The 18,343-nt window shown below is 48.2% G+C and overlaps 2 protein-coding genes across 19 annotated transcripts in view; both read left to right on the top strand.

The window, feature by feature from the left end:
• Positions 1-6,307, top strand: part of CWC25 (CWC25 spliceosome associated protein homolog) — a 33,540-nt gene extending 27,233 nt beyond the window's left edge. The window contains exons 8-10 of the mRNA XM_045374873.3: positions 88-186; positions 4,576-4,737; positions 5,256-6,307. Coding sequence (XP_045230808.1) covers positions 88-186; positions 4,576-4,737; positions 5,256-5,370 — 376 coding nt within the window. The 3' untranslated portion in view covers positions 5,371-6,307. The remainder of the gene's footprint in view (positions 1-87; positions 187-4,575; positions 4,738-5,255) is intronic.
• Positions 6,308-7,549: 1,242 nt separating this feature from the next.
• Positions 7,550-18,343, top strand: part of PIP4K2B (phosphatidylinositol-5-phosphate 4-kinase type 2 beta) — a 44,863-nt gene continuing 34,069 nt past the window's right edge. For 13 of the 18 annotated variants that reach the window (XR_012425767.1, XR_012425766.1, XR_012425772.1 and 10 more), the window contains exon 1: positions 7,946-8,212. Coding sequence is in view for 1 of the 18 variants with exons in the window: in XM_005583981.5 (XP_005584038.1) it covers positions 8,054-8,212 (159 nt within the window). In the remaining 17 variants the exon portion in view is untranslated. Of the gene's footprint in view, positions 7,704-7,945; positions 8,213-18,343 lie in introns of those variants that run through there. The other 5 variants (XM_074019458.1, XM_074019462.1, XM_015438429.3 and 2 more) reach the window with 1 other exon arrangement.

The following is an 18,343-nucleotide window of genomic DNA, read 5'->3' as shown; positions in this document are numbered from 1 at the left end:
AGACCATTAGCTCATCTTGCATTGTTTGAGAGATTCAATGTAAGCCCCTGGATTAAAAAGGCTTTTTCCTCTCTGTGTCTGTTACAGGCACAACTCTAAGGTGAACAGGAGAGAGACAGGCCAAACTAGGAGCCCATCACCTAAAAAAGAGGTCTACCAAAGGCGACATGCTCCCGGATATACCAGGTGAGTCAGGAGCCTAGTTGATTAACTTCACATTCTGCAGGCCTGAATCTAGAAGGGGCCCAAACCAGGGCAAATGGATAATCCATCATTACCTTTTCGACAAACCAACTTTTATTTATCTTGTCAGCCTGTAAGGGTCTGCGTCCCCTACCTCTAGCCATGTGAGGCACATTGAAAGGGCAAGGTAAGGCTGGGCATGGTGGCTCATGCTTGTAATCCCAGCAGTTTGGGAGGCTGAGGTGGGTGGATCACCTGAGGTCAGGAGTTAGAGATCATCCTGACCAACATGGTGAAACCCCGTCTCTACTAAAAATATAAAATTAGTTGGTCATGGTGGCGCATGCCTGTAATCCCAGCTATTTGGGAGGCTGAGACAGGAGAATTGCTTGAACCCAGGTATCGGAGGTTACAGTGAGTCGAGATCGCACCACTGCACACCAGCCCAGGCGACAGTGCGAGACTTCGTCTCCAAAAAAAAGAAAAAAAAAAAATCTCGGCCGGGCGCGGTGGCTCAAGCCTGTAATCCCAGCACTTTGGGAGGCCGAGACGGGCGGATCACGAGGTCAGGAGATCGAGACCATCCTGGCTAATACGGTGAAACCCCGTCTCTACTAAAAAGTACAAAAAACTAGCCGGGCGAGGTGGCGAGCGCCTGTAGTCCCAGCTACTCGGGAGGCTGAGCCAGGAGAATGGCATAAACCCGGGAGGCGGAGCTTGCAGTGAGCAGAGATCCGGCCACCGCACTCCAGCCTGGGTGACAGAGCAAGACTCCGTCTCAAAAAAAAAAAAAAAATCTCTTTACAAAAACCAAGCCAGACACAGTGGTCCATGCTTGTAATCCCAGCGCTTTGGGAGGCTAAGGCAAGGAGGATCATTTAAGGTCAAGGGATTAAGGTTGCAGTGAGCTATGATCAAGCCACTGCAGTTTGCTTGGGTGACAGAGCAAGACCCTGTCTCTTAAATTACAAAAAAAAAAACCCCTCAATTATTCTTGCTGGGTGTGGTGGCTCATACCTGTAATCCCAGCAGTTTGAGAGGCCAAGGCAGGAGGATCACTTGAGGCCAGGAGTTCCAGACCAGTCTGAGCACATAATAAGACACTATCTCTAAAAAAATTATTTTAAAAACATTAAAAAAAAACAAAAGCTAGTAGTTCTTTGCTCTGCCTAACCCCACTTTCAGTCATGCTACCCAAAGGCAACTACTTTCAGCTTTTTCAGTAGTTTCTTTTCATACTATGTATTCCTAAAAATACAAATATGTTGCTGCCTCTTCATCCATCAATTTTAGATACTAGATATTTTCTTTTTTCTTTCTTCTTTTTTTTTTTGAGACAGCATCTCGCTCTGTCTCTCAGGCTGGAGCGCAGTGCCACAATCTTGGCTCACTACAACTTCTGCCTCCTGGGTTCAAGTGATTCTTCTGTCCCAGCCTCCCTAGTAGCTGGGACTACAGGCACACGATGCCATGCCCAGCTATTTTTTTGTTTTTTTTTTTTGAGATGGAGTTTCACTCTTGTTGCTGAGGCTGGACTGCAATGACCGAATCTCGGCTTACCACATCCTCTGCCTCCTGGGCCCAAGTGATTCTCTCGCCTCAGCCTCCCAAGTAGCTGGGATTACAGCATGCGCCACCACGCCCAGCTAAGTTTTGTATTTTTAGTAGAAACGGGCTTTCTCTATGTTGGTCAGGCTGATCTCGAACTCCCAACCTCAGGAGATCTGCCTGCCTTGGCCTCCCAGAGTGCCACCGTGCCCAGCCTTTTTTTTTGAGATCGAGTCTCGCTCTATTGCCCAGGCTGCTGTGCAGTGGCATGATCTTGGCTCACTGCAACATCTGCCTCCTGGGTTCCAGCAATTCTCCTGCCTCAGCTTCTTGAGTAGCTGGGACTACAGGCACATGCCACCATGCCCAGCTAATTTTTGTATTTTTTAGTAGAGATGAGGTTTCACCATATTGGTCAGGCTGGTCTTGAACTCTTGACATCAGGTGATCTGCCCGCTGCGGCCTCCCGAAGTGTTGGGATTACAGGCATGAGCCACAGCACCTGACCCTAATTTTTGTATTTTTAGTTTATATGGGGTTTCAATGTGTTGCTCAGGCTGGTCTCGAACTCCTGAGCTCAGGCAATCCACCTGCCTTGGCCTCCCAAAGTGTTAGGATTACAGGTGTGAGCCACCGCACCTGGCCAGATCTTAGATATATTCTTACTGTTTTATTCTTTTATTTTATTTTTTTGAGACGGAGTGTCACTCTGTTGCCCAGGCTGGAGTGCAGTGGTGCGATCTTGGCTCACTGCAAGCTCCACCTCCCAGGTTCACGCCATTCTCCTGCCCCAGCCTCCCGAGTAGCTGGGACTACAGGTGCCCGCCACCACGCCCAGCTAATTTTTTGTATTTTTAGTAGAGACAGGGGTTTCACTGTGTTAGCCAGGATGGTCTTGATCTCCTGACCTCATGATCTACCTGCCTTGGCCTCCCAAAGTGCTAGGATTACAGGCGTGAGCCAATGTGCCCAGCCCAGATATTTTCTTACTGGTATAGTAAATAATCTCTTAGTGTAAATGAGCTTTCATACACTCCTTGTCCCATGTTTCTTCTATCCCTATCTTTTCAGTATGGTTATATCAGAATTTTTGGTTCAATTAGTATGTGGATTCATACTTGTATGATATATAAATATTGTTTACTGATACTTTTCATTCCTAAGCCAAGCAGAATATAGAGGTTACATTTCCTTTCTTGTATGATGTGTGTATTTTTTCCTAGTGTCAGTATTTGCTTCCTACAATCTAAAGCATGTCTTTGAGTTCTAGGAAATTTTCTTATATTATTTCTTTGATAACTTCTTTATTCTCCCTACAAAGTCTCACTGTGTTGCCTAGGTTGGAGTGCATTGGGGCGATCATGGCTCACTGCAGCCTCAAACTCCTGGGTTCAACTGATCCCCCTACCTCAGCCTTCCAATTAGTTGGGGCTACAAGGGTATGCCACCACGCCCAGCTAATTAAAAATAAATTTTTTTTTTTTTTTTTAGCAGAGATGGGAGGTCTCACTTTGTTACCTAGGCTGGTCTCACACTCTTGGACTCAAGCAATCCTCCTGCCTAAGCCTCCCAAAGTGGTGGGATTACGGGCTAGAGCCACTATGCCTGGCAGTCGTTTTCGTTTTTTTTTTAAAGTCTCCTACTCTCATTTGAATGCTCTAATATCTTTCATTTATTATCTCTGAAGCAGATTTATTTATTTATTTATTATTTATTTTTTTTTTTGAGATGGAGTCTCGCTCTGTCGCCCAGGCTGGAGTGCAGTGGTGCAATCTCGGCTCACTGCAACCTCCGCCTCCTGGGTTCACGCCATTCTGCCTCAGCCTCCCCAGTAGCTGGGACTATAGGCGCTCGCCACTATGCCCAGTTTTTGTAATTTTTTGTATTCTTTAGTAGAGACAGGGTGTCACTGTGTTAGCCAGGATGGTCTCGATCTCCTGACCTCGTAATCCATCCGCCTCAGCCTCCCAAAGTGCTGGGATTACAGGCGTGAGCCACCGCGCCCGGCCTCTGAAGCAGATTTTTAATAGTAAATTGTTTTTTGTTTGGAGGGTTTTTTTTTTTTTTTTTTTTTTTGAGACAGAGTCTCGCTCTGTTGCCCAGGCTGGAGTGCAGTGGTGCGATCTTGGCTCACTGCAACCTCTGCCTCCAAGGTTCGAGTGATTCTCCTGCCTCAGCCTCCCAAGTAGCTGGGATTACAGGTACACACCACCACACCTGGCTTATTTTTGTAATTTTAGTAGAAACAGGGTTTCCCCACATTGGCCAGGCTGGTCTCGAACTCCTGACATCAGGTGATCTGCCTGCCTCGGCCTCCCAAAGTGCTGGGATTACAGGCGTGAGCCTCTAGGCCTGGCCCTATTTATTATTTTCTGAGGCTAAGTTATTCCTTCAACTTCTGGCTTCTAGCTTAGTCCTAAAGTAATGTACTCACAGGCTGTGTCATGAATTTCTAGTCTCCAATGGGTAGTTAGATGGTAGATGTTAACATTTACATGGATAACCTAGACTTCTGTTCTTTGGTAAATTGTTGAGCAAACCATTGGGATATAATTACTACAGGTTTAGGTTCCTGATGAGTTCCCAATTTATTTCATATTTCATATTTCATAATAATCACTCTAGAGATTACTGAGTGAGATTATGGAATACTTTACTAAAAGCCTTTGAAATTTGGATGAAACCTCCTGACCAGGATGTTAGAAGGAAACTCAGGCTGGCCTTGCACTTGGAGAGAGCAGTGAACTGGAGAGCTTGGGGTGCTACCTGGCTTCTGTGCTTCTTGTGCTACTTCTATGTTTTTTGCTGGGAGAGACCTGATCGGATGGTTTCTGTGCTCAACAGAAAACTCTCCGCAGAGGAATTAGAGCGAAAACGGCAAGAGATGATGGAAAACGCCAAATGGCGGGAGGAGGAGAGACTGAACATCCTCAAGAGGCACGCTAAAGATGAGGAACGGGAGCAGAGGCTAGAGAAGCTGGACTCCCGGGATGGGAAGTTCATCCAGTGAGTGCATCTTCTTCCTGCCGGGGGCTTTCATGGGGAAGGTCTTAAGATGGCAGGCTGGCAGGTGGTTCACGTTCCAGTGTTTCTGTGTTTGCACATGGAGCCCAGCCTTGTGCAACGAGGCTGCTAGTTACAGGCATTGTAACCTTGGCTGCTACTCCTCGTTTCTGACCACACAGTGGGATGTTTTTCATTTGAGGGGAGGAAAAGTGAATTTGGTATTTTCTAAATCATTGAAATTCCTTGACCTTCCTTTTAAATAAGAATTCATGGCCCAGGAAGCCTTTTTCCAATGAGGCTTTGACTTATTTTGCAAAACAGATACATTTTCCCTCATGGACACTGGTTTAAAAACATTTGGTTCCAGGTGGAGTCACTCAAGTTATCTATGGGGGCTTAAAAGAGGTTGTGGTTTTACAGCTGCTCTATGGCTAACAACCCATTTCCTCTGAAACTGCCAGAATAGTTGACCGATTGAAAATGTTTTTGACTTCCATTTGCCTGTCTTCTCTTCCTAGCCGCATGAAGCTGGAGAGTGCATCTACTTCCTCCCTGGAGGATCGGGTGAAGCGGAATATCTACTCTCTACAGAGAACTTCGCTAGCTCTGGAGAAGAACTTTATGAAAAGATGAAAACTGTCCCCTCTCTTACTGGTTTTCCTGCATTTTCCAGGGAAGCTGCTGACCCCTTAATTCTCTTTATAAGAGTTCGAATGACTTCTTTCACAGATATCAAACCACCACTGTTCAAAGTGACCCTGCTCCATCGAGTCCTGGAACAGCTCACTTCCTTTGTGAGCTAGTGTAACTTGCTTTGTGGGACACTCAGTAACTTTGGGTTTTGACTCTTGAATGGGTGGGCACGGGACCATCTTGGTGGGAGTGCTTGTGCCGCTCTGGAAGGCCGTTCCCTGGGGTTGTGATGTTTATCATGCCACTTCCTTCTTACCTGTGCCAACAGACCTATTTCACTGCCTCAGTGTACACCAGACCCTTCAGAAACCTCTCTGGTGTCACCCAGATAGATTATGCTTACGAGACAAATTCATGTTTACTTGATTCAGAAGATAATGTTGCCGGGCGCGGTGGCTCACGCCTGTAATCCCAGCACTTTGGGAGGCCAAGGCAGGTGGATCACGAGGTCAGGAGATCGAGACCATCCTGGCTAACATGGTGAAAACCCATCTCTACTAAAAATACAAAAAACTAGCCAGACATGGTGGTGGACGCCTGTAGTACCAGCTACTCGGGAGGCTGAGGCAGGAGAATGGCGTGAACCCGGGAGGCGGAGCTTGCAGTGAGCCGAGATCGCACCACTGCACTCCAGCCTGGGCAACAGAGCGAGACTTCGTCTCAAAAAAAATAAAAAATTAAAAAAAAAAAGATAATGTGACAGAATGATGTCAGGTTAGGTCAAAGCCAAGGGAGTGACAGAATCTGGAAAATCAAACAATACAAACAGCCCTAAATGAACTGTTAACTATTTGATCTTTGGATGTAAAAGTGTAATGTGTATATGTACAAATGTATAATTCTTACATGCTTTTAAAAAAGGTTAGCTTTGTGAAAATACCTTGTTTGGTCAGTGACTTTACTGGGTAATAGAACCACATTGAACCTTGATGGCAAGGAATAAAATAAGGCAGGCCAGCTCGTTTTTCTCTGAATCTGGCTGATTTAGGAGGAGCCTGGGTTTATCGACAGGATCTGGAGTATCTTCTTTTCCACTGCTTGCAGTCTCCAATGTAGGCAGTGTAAAGGTATAGTAAAATGATTTTAGGAGTCAGAACCAAATTGCCAATATGCTCCATGGCTCCTAAAGGAAAATAAAATGGAAGCTTTTTATTTCACGGCTTCATTTCTTACTGTGTAAGAAATGAAGATTACAATTACAGATTTTCAGGAGTTGTTTGCTAGTCTCTTTCAGTCAGGTACTAAAAAAACAAAAAAAACCCTCAAGGGGCCACTCTTCTATCTTTACTCCTTTTCCCTTCTCTATTCTTTCACCAGAAGCCCTCATTTGACCAATGAACTCCTAGGCCCTCTTGACCCGCACATTAGCAGGGCGATTTCCTTGTTCTGCTAATTCCTAATTCTGCTTAAAATGTATTTGGATTTCTCTTTTTCAACACTTACGATGCCAGGCACTGTAATGCTTGAAACCCGATCTTTCCCTAGAGAATGTAACGTAAGTTTTTTCATTTAATCACTTCATCATGCTTCCTTATGCCGGGGTTAATTATGTTTATTTTATTAATTGGTAATAAAGGCCACATTTATTTTTGTAACTGTTTAAAGAGCGACCACCTGTGGAGTACCATATTTACGAATTTCCATACAGAAAGAACAACGTTGACCTGTGATTTGTGTCGAATATATGGAGATCCCTCATCTGAGAATTATGTAACAAAGCGTGGGGCAGTTTACTCAAAGATTTTACGAAATGAGCCAGAGTAAGACGATTAGTGGGATAGGTGTCCGAAGGTGCTGGCGGCCTCTGAGCTCTGACCCTTTGCGGGGAGACCAGGCAGCAGGTGGGTGGGCGCGGGGCCCATTCATAAAAACCAATGTTCCCGGCCTGCTTCTCATTGGCCCTGGGGGAAAGGGGCGTGCCCCGCGGGTGGAGCGCGCCCGGGACCCAGCGGAGTGGGTAGATCCACGCTTGGGTGGAGCGAGGGGGCGTTCCTTGGCTTTCCAGGCTGGACTTCCTCTTCCCCTGGCTGCGTCCCTCCTCTCCCCCGGGGTGGGCATGGTACGTCCCGCCCTCCTCGCATTCCCGCCCCTCCTTCCCTTCCGGAGCGGTGGCGTCGCCGCCATCTTGGCATTCGGGTTGAGGGAAAGAGCCAAACCCTGGCGTTGGGGGGCCCAGGCGGGGAGCCCCTCCCGCGATCCACAGCTACGCCTGCCCAGCCCTCCTCCTCTTCCCGCTCCGGTGCGGGGCCCCGAGGCGTTCGGAGGCCAGGCGGGTTTGTGTCAGGCCCGGGGAGGAGGGGCGGGCGGGGCGGCCGCTGCCTCCCCGGGACGGGCCGTACCACGCGAGCGGGGAGGACGGGGCCAGGGGACGGCAGGGCTGCTGCACCGCCTGGGGGCGGGGTGCGGAGCGGGCCGGCCGGCTCCCCGGGGCGGGGCGGGAGGGCGGGGCGTGGGGCGGACGGAACCACCGGGGCGGGGTGGGGAGGTAACGGGACGGGCGCGACCATGGTGCGGTAAGGGAGCGGGGGTGGGGATCGGTCCGGGGGAGGCCTGAGGCCGCTGGCTTGTGCGCTGTCTCCACCGCCCCCCTTTCGCCGCCGCCGCCGCCGCCGCCGCCCCGGGCATGTCGTCTAACTGCACCAGCACCACGGCGGTGGCGGTGGCGCCGCTCAGCGCCAGCAAGACCAAGACCAAGAAGAAGCATTTCGTGTGCCAGAAAGTGAAGCTATTCCGGGCCAGCGAGCCGATCCTCAGCGTCCTGATGTGGGGGGTGAACCACACGGTAACCAGCTCCTGCGCGCCCCTCTGAGCGCGGCCCCGCGCGCTCCCACGCCCCCCGCAGCCCTGGGCCTTTGCCCCGCAGGCCCTGCCGGTGACGCTTGCCACCCCTCGCCAAGCCACTTGCACGCCCACCCCACCCTTGCACGCCGTTCGGCCCCGTGTACACTCCCCGCACTCCACGCGAGGCCTGGTGTCTCTGTAGTCTGCCGTCGCCACCTCCCCTTCCCTCCAGCCCTTCTGGCTTTCTGCGTGTGGCGTGCTCGCTTGGGGCAGCCCTGGAGCGCAAAGGCAAGGCCTGGGTGCAGTGGAGTCGCTTTCATCCCTGCACCTTCTCCTCTTACTCCCTCACCCTATTTGTTGCATGTATATTTCCTCTTGTTCCTTATAGCCGGCTGCCAGCTCTGTCAAGTAGCAGTGGTCTGCCCAAATAGTCCTCTCTTTCTGATCGTTTGTTGTGGCTGCTCAAATTTTCCTATCCTCCAGGCCTCCTTACCCTTGAATGTAGAACTCCACCCTGGGTTTCCTTTTTTTTTTCCTCTTGAACAAGATGTATTAACTGGAGAAGCTTAGGCTTCCTTGAAGCAGACACTTTACCCAGGTGTCTCCGGGTTAGGGAGAAGAGAGAATGGCTATTAACCATTTGAGAGAAGAGGATGCCTGGTTATAAGGAGGGACTATTCATAGTAGAAATAATATGACTTCCCATAGTTTTTGAAGGTGATCATTTCAAAGATGTTGACTTATCTGTTGTGTGGATGCAAGGGTGTGATGATGCATAGTGATTATGGCCCTAGATAGGAGAGATCGGTCCCCTGGGTCCTTAGGGTGCTTTGAGATTGTTCAACAGCCCCTGCCAGGAAGTTGGATGCTGACGGTGTTTGAGCTGGAAGACTGTTTATGTGGTGTTTGTTCAGGGTCTTTCTTCTCCCTTTTCCAACCACTTGCTCTTTGCCTTCTGACCATTTCTTTATGAATCCCCACACTAGGAATGAGCAAAGGAAGTCAAAGGACCCGAAACACCAACTTCACTAACTAGAATTTTGGAATAAGGAGGATCAAGCTTGGGTTTCCTGTGGATTTCAGTTCTTTAGGTTCACTTGTGAGTGCTTGAAATTGCCCACAAGACCAAGCGATGACAAAGAGGGCCAGCAAGACTTTACATTGCTTTGGCAGAGGGGCTGAAGGTGCCTTTGGGTGGAGATGGATGAACCGTAATCTGAGCTAGGGTTTTAGATCTTGACCTGTCATTTAGAAAAGTGCACGTGTAAATTGAGGTCTCTGTGGTTTCTTGGTCTTGGGCAGGTTACTGTTTTCACTGTCATCACTGGTGTTAGTGAGGGTCCTGCCAGGATAGGGAGTACCAGTGGTATAATGCCCAGACCTCTAGGAGCTGCTTCGGGCCAACAATCCAGCCCAGTTTGTGACTTGGTCTTCCTGCTGCCCCAGGGGTTATCTGACAGCATTTCTAGGGAAACTGGGTGATCAGAATATGAACCCCATGTCCCTTTCTGGAAGTCACTCCTTGATTTTGTTCTGCATCCTGCTTCTCACTCTACCAGGCCTCTCTCTGCCAGTTCTGTTTCTCACAGAAAGCAACCCGTCTGTAGAGAACTGGTAGAGGCCTGAGAGTCAGGTGTATTACAGCTAGCCACAAGGAACTTCGGGTCCCTCATTTTACACATGAAGAAAAGGAGGCCTCGGGTGGAGGATTAGCTTGCCTGTGGTCACAGCAAGAGATGCCACTCATTGTCTAGCACCATGGGACTGTATCAGCCAAGGGTGGTGCCTGAGTGGCTGGTCTTGTTTTCTTTGCCTCCTGTTGCTTTTTCTCTCTCTCAGCCAAGTCTCAGGATAGATGGGAAGTTATAGTCTGGTTAGAGAAGGTGAGTGTATGCTCTGGGTTATGTGCCTATGCCTGTCAGGTCCTGGGAGTGTGTGTGATGCATGGTGTTCCGATAGGCAGGCATGAGTCTGTCCAGATGTGGGTATGAAGCTTCTCAATAGCTGATGATTAGGTATCTGTGAGTCCTACTCTCTTGGACAAAGTGGTCATCTTTTTTCTTTGCTAACTTTAAGTTGAAAGTTTGTTTGAGGGGCTAGTTGGAAGGGCATTGACTTTAAGCAAGATCTGTGCAGCTGGACATAATGAACAGGCATCTCATGGGAACTTCCCACCACTGCCCTGGACAGGCTATGCTTCAGAGGCCAGTTAGTCCTAAGTTTTACTGCTTCATCCTGGTCTGCAGTAAGGTCTAGTACTTCAGTGTCCCCATTTGGAAACTGGAGACATCTGCCTAGAAGAAGAGTGTATAATCTTGCGCTTGTCTAAGGGATCAGGGCCACATTGCTGTCGGTGGACTGCTGCACTTTTTTGGAGATTTCCCCCCTTCAAAAAAAAGCCTACTTTGTAACATTTTGTCATCTGAGATTTCAGATACTGCCTTTTCTTTTTTTTTTTTTTTTTTTTTTGAGACGGAGTCTCGCTCTGTCGCCCAGGCTGGAGTGCAGTGGCCGGATCTCAGCTCACTGCAAGCTCCGCCTCCCGGGTTCACGCCATTCTCCTGCCTCAGCCTCCCGAGTAGCTGGGACTACAGGCGCCCGCCACCTCGCCCGGCTAGTTTTTTGTATTTTTTTAGTAGAGACGGGGTTTCACCGTGTTAGCCAGGATGGTCTCGATCTCCCGACCTCGTGATCCGCCCGTCTCGGCCTCCCAAAGTGCTGGGATTACAGGCTTGAGCCACCGCGCCCGGCGATACTGCCTTTTCTTTAGTTTCTCACCTGTTTAGGCATGCTAGTAGTCTGTGGCTAATGGTGTATCAGATAGGAACGATGGATATGTCTTTACAGCAAAAGTTAGTTACCCTTTCATGAGGTGATTGGTTTACTTCTAGGTGGAAAAAGAGAGGACTTTGAACTTGGTGTTATCACAGAAGCTGCTCTCATGGACGAGAGCCCGTGGATTTTGTGGAGGAAGAATGTGTAGGAAACAAGGAGAAAAGTCAGAAGACTTTGCACCTGTCAGGGAAGAACTAGTGAAGAGCGAAAACCAGTGTTTTAGTGGATGAAATACAGTTCCAAGGGTTTGGAATTAGGGAAGAGATGGCCTCAGAGAGGAGCATGGAGACTATGGGAGGTAGACCTGGCTTGATACTTGTTGGCCATTTTAAGAACCAGGTATGTGTGAAACCTTACCATGGGGATCAGAGGAGCAGGAGCAGTTGATGGTAACTCTGTATTTAACCATTTGAGGAACTGTCAAACTGTTCTCTAAAGTGGCTGTACCATTTTACATGTCTACCAGCAGTGTATAAGAGTTCCGGTATCTCTGCATCCTTGTCAACACTTGTTACTGTCTTTTTAAAGACATTAAAGTCATTCTGTTGGGTGTGAATTGGTATCACATTGTGATTTTTTTTTTTTTTTTCCGAGACAGAGAGTCTCACTCTGTCGCCCAGGCTGGAGTGCAGTAGTGTGATCTCGGCTCACCGCAACCTCCGCCTCCTGGGTTCAAGCAATTCTCCTGCTTCAGCTTCCTCAGTAGCTGGGATTACAGGCACCTGCCACCACGCCCGGCTAATTTTTGTATTTTAGTAGAGATGAGGTTTCACCATGTTGGCCAGGCTAGTCTCAAACTCCTGACCTCAGGTGATCCACCTGCCTCAGCCTCCCAAAGTGCTGGGATTACAGGCATGAGTCACTGCACCCAGCCTCATTGTGACTTTGATTGGCATTTCTGTGATAGCTAATGATGTTGAGCATCTTTTCATGTACTTATTGGCCATTTATACATATTCTTTTTTTTTTTTTTTTTTTTTGAGACGGATTCTCGCTGTGTCTCCCAGGCTGGAGTGCAGTGGCGTGATCTCGGCTCACTGCAAGCTCCGCCTCCCGGGTTCACGCCATTCTCCCGCCTCAGCCTCCCAAGTAGCTGAGACTACAGGCGCCCGCCACCACGCCCGGCTAGTTTTTTGTATTTTTAGTAGAGACGGGGTTTCACCATGTTAGCCAGGATAGTCTCGATCTCCTGACCTCGTGATCCACCCGCCTCGGCCTCCCAAAGTGCTGGGATTACAGGCTTGAGCCACCGCGCCCGGCCTACATATTCTTTTCTTTGTTTTTTTCCTTGAGACAGTCTTGTTCTGTCACCCAGGCTGGAGTGCCACGATCTCGGTTCACTGTAACCTCCACCTCCTGGGTTCAAGTGATTCTCCTGCCTCAGCCTCCTGAGTACCTGGGATTACAGGTGCCCGCCACCACGCCCAGCTAACTTGTGTATTCTTAGCAGATACGGGGTTTCACCATGTTGGCCAGGCTGGTCTCAAACTACTGACCTCAGGTGATCCACCTGCCTTGGCTTCCCGGAGTGCTGGGATTACAGGCGTGCGCCTGGCCTGTACATTTTCTTTTTGTTGTTGTTGTAGAGACAGGGTCTCACTTTGTTGTCCAGGCTGGTCCTGAACTCCTGGCCTCAAGTGGTCCTCCTGCCTTGGCCTCCAAAAGGACTGGGATTGCAGGCATGAGCCACCATCCCCAGCCTTCACTGGTATCTTTTCTTTGGAGATTGTCTATTAAATTCTTTGCCCATTTACAAAAATCTTTTTGCCCATTATTAAATTGGGTTGTCTTCTTATTATTGCGTTATAAGAATTCTTTTTATATTCTAGATACAGGTCCCTTATCATGTATATGATTTGCAAATATTTTATCCCATTCATTGAGTTGTCTTTTTCATTTTTCTTTTTTTTTTTTTGAGATAGAGTTTTTGCTCTGTCGCCCTGGCTGAAGTGCAGTGGCGCAATCTTGGCTCACTGCAGCCTCGGCCTCCCAGCTTCAAGCAATTCTCCTGCCACATTCTTCTGAGTAGCTGGGATTGCAGGGACCCGCCACCACACCAGGCTAATTTTTGTATTTTTAGTAGAGATGGGGTTTTGCCGTGTTGGCCAGACTGGTCTCGAACTCCTGGCCTCAAGCAATCCCCCCGCCTCGGCCTCCCAAAGTGGTGGGATTACAGGCATGAGCCACTGCACCTGACCTGCCTTTTTCATTTTTCTTATGGTATCTTTTGAAGTTCAAGTTTTTACCTTTAATAAAGTCCAATTTATCTGTTTTTTTGTTGTGTGTGCTTTTGGTGTTATATCTAAGAAGACGTTGCCTAACCCAAGGTCATGAAGATTTACTCGTTTGTTTTGTTCTCAAACTTCTGGCCTCAAGTAGTCCTCCCAACTAGAGTTTCAGCTCTTTCTTTCTTTTTTTATTTTATTTTATTTTATTGTGGTCAGAACATTTAACATGAGATCTACTCTCATAACAAAATTTTAGGTGTACATTTATGTTATTGATGACCATGGGAACAGTGTCATAGCGCAGCTCTCTAGAGCGTATTCATCTCGCTTGACTGAAACTTTATGCCTACTGATTAACTCCCCATCTCCCCGTGCCCCCAGCCCCTGGCAACCACCATTCCACTCTTTGTTTCTGTGAATTTGACTGTTTTGAAACCTGATATAAGGAGAATCATGCAATATATGTCTTTCTGCAACTAGCTGATCTCACTTAGCGTAATGTTCTCAAGGTTCGTCCATGTTGCATATTGCAGAATTTCCTTCTTTTATTAAGGCTGAATAGTATTCTGTTGTATATGTGTACCACATTTTCTTTATCATCTGCTGATGGATTTGTTTTCACATCTTAGCTCTTGTGAATAGTGCTGGAGTATGTATAGTTTTAGCTCTTACATTTAAGTCTGTAATCCATTTTGAGTTCACTTTTGGGTATGGTGTGAGGGACAGATTTATTCTTTAGTCTGCTCAATTTCTCTCCTACATTCCACCCCAGTTCTGTTCTGTCCATACATTTTCTTTCTTTCTTTTTTTTGAGGCAGAGTCTTGCACTCTCGCCCAGGCTGAAGTGCAGTGGCACAATCATGGCTCAGTGAAGCCTCTGCCTCCCCAGGCTCAGGTGATTCTCCTGCCTTAGCCACCCGAGTAGCTGGGACTACAGGCACATGCCACCTCACCTGACTAATTTTTGTATTTTTTGAAGAGTCGGGGTTTTGCCATGTTGCCCAGGCTGGTGGCTGGTCTTGAACTCCTGGGCTTAAGCGATTTGCCTGCCTCGGTCTTCCAAAGTGCTAGGATTACAGGCATGAGCCACCGACCTCCTTTACCTGTCTTTTTCTCTTGCCCTACTGCTTTATAAATCTTCAGAGGGGACTGGCGTGGTGGCGCATGCCTGTAATCCTAGCACTTTGGGAGGCCAAGGCAGGTAGATCACCTGAGGTCAGGAGTTCAAGACCAGCCTTGCCAACATGGTGAAACCCTGTCTCTACTAAAAATACAAAAATTAGCCGGGCATGGTGGCGCATGTCTGTAATCCCAGCTACTTGGGAGGCTGAGGCAGGAAAATTGCTTGAACCCGGGAGATGGAGGTTGCAGTGAGCCAAGATCGCGCCATTGCACTCCAGCCTGGGTGACAAGAGCAAAAGTCCATCTCAAAAAAAAAAAAAAGAATTCTTCGGAGAAGGCAGGGAGCAGTGGCTTATGCCTGTGATCCCAGCACTTTGGGAGGCCGAGTAGGGTGGATCACTTGAGATCAGGAGTTTGACACCAGCCTGGCCAACATGGCAAAACCCTGTCTCTACTAAAAATACAAAAATTTGCCAGGTGTGGTGGCATGCGCCTGTAATCTCAGCTACCCAAGAGGCTGAGGCAGGAGAATGGCTTGAACCCAGGAGACGGAGGTTGCAGTGAGCAGAGATTGTGCCATTGCACTCCAGCCTGGGCAACAGAGCGAGACTCCTTTTCAAAAAAAAATCTTTAGAGAACGTTCCTGCTCAGGCCTTTGAATGAAGTTTCTTTTAGCAGGCCTTCCCACCTCACAGGGAACAGTGGGACTCAAATAGCGGGAGAAGGAGAAAGCAAGATATGGAAAGGAGGAGTAAACACGGGTAGATTTATTGGCTCCCGTGGCCCTCTCTTCCTCTCTGGAGTCGCAGTTCTTGCTTTGGACCTCCTCGGGCCTGTGAGTGTATTTCTACCATGTCATGTTTTCTTTTTTTTTTTTTTTTTGAGACAGAGTCTTGCTCTGTTGCCCAGGCTGGGGTGCAGTGGCCGGATCTCAGCTCACTGCAAGCTCCGCCTCCCGGGTTTACGCCATTCTCCTGCCTCAGCCTCCTGAGTAGCTGGGACTACAGGCGCTCGCCACCTCGCCCGGCTAGTTTTTTGTATTTTTTAGTAGAGACGGGGTTTCACCGTGTTAGCCAGGATGGTCTCGATCTCCTGACCTCGTGATCCGCCCGTCTCGGCCTCCCAAAGTGTTGGGATTCACAGGCTTGAGCCACCGCGCCCAGCCGCATGTCGTGTGTTCTGATAGTGGCAGGTAAGAAGTGATTGCTGGTGGTGGCCAGCCCACTGCTGAACCGACAACAGAGGACTGGAACACGTCAGGAAACCTGCATGCCTAGTCCAGGCCTCCTGGGTAACAATTCCTATGAAGGTCACACAGGGAAGTGGAGGCTTCTGGACGCAGAAGTTCACCAGACTAGAACTAGCTGCTGAATTTTCATCTCCATGTTGCATATTGCAGAATTTTCTTCTTTTTTTAAAGACTGAATAGTATTCTGTTATATACGTACAACAGAATCATATCTGGCACTTTGGGAGACTGAGGTGGGTGGGTTGCTTGAGCTCAGGGCTTTGAAACCAGCCTGGGCAACATGGTGAAACCTTGTCACTACTAGAAATACAAAAAATTAGCTGGGTATGGTGGCACACCTGTAGTCCCATCTACTCGGGAGGCTGAGATGGGAGAATCACCTGAGCTCAGGAAGTTGAGGCTGCAGTGAGCTGAGATCGCACTACTGCCCTCCAGTCTGTCTTATGGAAGTGAGATGCTGTCTCAATCAATCAGTCAGTCAGTCAATAAAGGAATGTTCATCTCCAGTAGATCAGCATAAAGTGAACTCATTGCTGCCGGGTGCGATGGCTCAAGCCTGTAATCCCAGCACTTTGGGAGGCCGAGACGGGCGGATCACGAGGTCAGGAGATCGAGACCATCCTGGCTAATACGGTGAAACCCCGTCTCTACTAAAAATACAAAAAACTAGCCGGGCGAGGTGGCGGGCGCCTGTGGTCCCAGCTACTCGGGAGGCTGAGGCAGGAGAATGGCGGGAACCCGGGAGGCGGAGCTTGCAGTGAGCTGAGATCCGGCCACTGCACTCCAGCCCGGGCGACAGAGCCAGACTCCGTCTCAAAGTCTCAAAGTCTCAAAAAAAAAAAAAAAAAAAAAAAAAAGTGAACTCATTGCTTTTTTTTTTTTTTTTTTTTTTTGAGACAGAGTCTCGCTCTGCCGCCCAGGCTAGAGTGCAGTGGCGTGATCTCAGCTCACTGCAAGCTCCGCCTCCCGGGTTCACGCCATTCTCCTGCCTCAGCCTCCCGAGTAGCTGGGACTACAGGCGCCCGCCACCTCGCCCGGCTAGTTTTTTTGTATTTTTTAGTAGAGACGGGGTTTCACCGTGTCAGCCAGGATGGTCTTGATCTCCTGACCTCGTGATCCACCCGTCTCGGCCTCCCAAAGTGCTGGGATTACAGGCTTGAGCCACCGCGCCCGGCCTTTTTTTTTTTTTTTTTTTAAGACAGAGTCTTGCTCTGTTGCCTAGGCTGGAATGCAGTGGTGCGAACTCAACTCATTGCAAGCTCTGCCTCATAGGTTCACGCCATTCTCCTACCTCAGCCTCTCCAGTAGCTGGGACTACAGGCGCCCGCCATCACGCCTGGCTAAATTTTTTTGTATTTTTTATAGTAGAGATGGGGTTTCACTGTGTTAGCCATGATGGTCTCTATCTCCTGACTTCATGATCCGCCTGCCTCGGCCTCCCAAAGTGCTGGGATTACAGGCATGAGCCACTGCACCTGGCCAACTCATTGCTCTTGAATTGTTTCTCACTGAGCTTGGTTAGCCCTCTCATCATTTATGCTGATGGCTCATGGAATTAATCATATGGATATTCCAAAAACCACTTAAGTGACCTGAGATACAACAGACTTACCCTTCCTATTAAGTTGTATTTAGCATGATATTTGAGTGAGTTGGCATTCCACAAGTGCACTTCTCCTGGAGGGGAAAGAGTCTGGCCCAGCGTGCTAGAGATAGAAAAGGAAAGGCACATCCTTCTAAAACATTGCTTTAGGAGCTTCTGTGCTTCAAAACCTTTGGTACTACACTCCCTTTTATTTACCAGATAAAGTTTATTCTTCTCTCTCTGGCATTTAAGACTCTCTACAGTCTGGTCATAGCTTCAGTAGCTCACCTTAACCTAGCGCATCCTCCAGACCATGCGCCTTATGGCACAGGCACACCAGTCTTGCCGTTTTCTTTTCTTCATTTATCCCACTGTTAGCCATCCTTCAGTTCTCAACTCCCTCCTTTTTCCTATCCACACATTCCTCCAAACAACTACTATATGCCAGTCATTGTGCCGGGGACACAAATGGGTAAGATAGAGTCTCTTCCTTCAAGGGACTCACAGACTCGTTGAGAAACCAGACATGTAGACAAGTAATTACTTAAGTACACATAATATTTAGAACATAAAGATACACAGAAGCGGAAGTAGGTAATTCAACCTGGGTGAGATAAAAAAGCTCTCCCAGAGGAAGTGTCATTTAGCCAGCTCTTGGATGAACCTCTTAGCTTTGTTCCTTCTTCTGTTCCTACTGCCTGTTTTATTGTCTGTCACCTGAACTATTGTAATGGCCCCATAAATGGTCTTGCTGCTGCTTTCCTTTCTCTTTTCCAATCCGTACTTTATTTTTACCCCAGAATTACCTTTCGGTATCACTCATCTGATTGTGTGACTTCCCAGACTTAAACCAGAGAGTGTCCCATTGCCTTTATAGTGAAGTCCAGATTTATCATACTGTGGACAAACTTAAGTTCAAACCCAGACTCTGCCCCTTATTACTAGTATGCTTTGGAGCAATAATTTTTTTTCACTGAGCTTTTCATATCCTGTAAGGTGGGCATCACACTCTCCTTGCAGTGGTATGGATAGAGACAAGGAAGGGAAAATTCTACCTTAGGCAAGGTAGCTAGCCATAGAAAGGATTACACAGCCTAGCATAAAGAGCCCAGG

This window comes from Macaca fascicularis, chromosome 16 (assembly GCF_037993035.2).
Source record: "Macaca fascicularis isolate 582-1 chromosome 16, T2T-MFA8v1.1".
NCBI classification, from domain to species: domain Eukaryota; kingdom Metazoa; phylum Chordata; class Mammalia; order Primates; family Cercopithecidae; genus Macaca; species Macaca fascicularis.
This window is presented reverse-complemented; position numbering and strand designations above follow the sequence as displayed.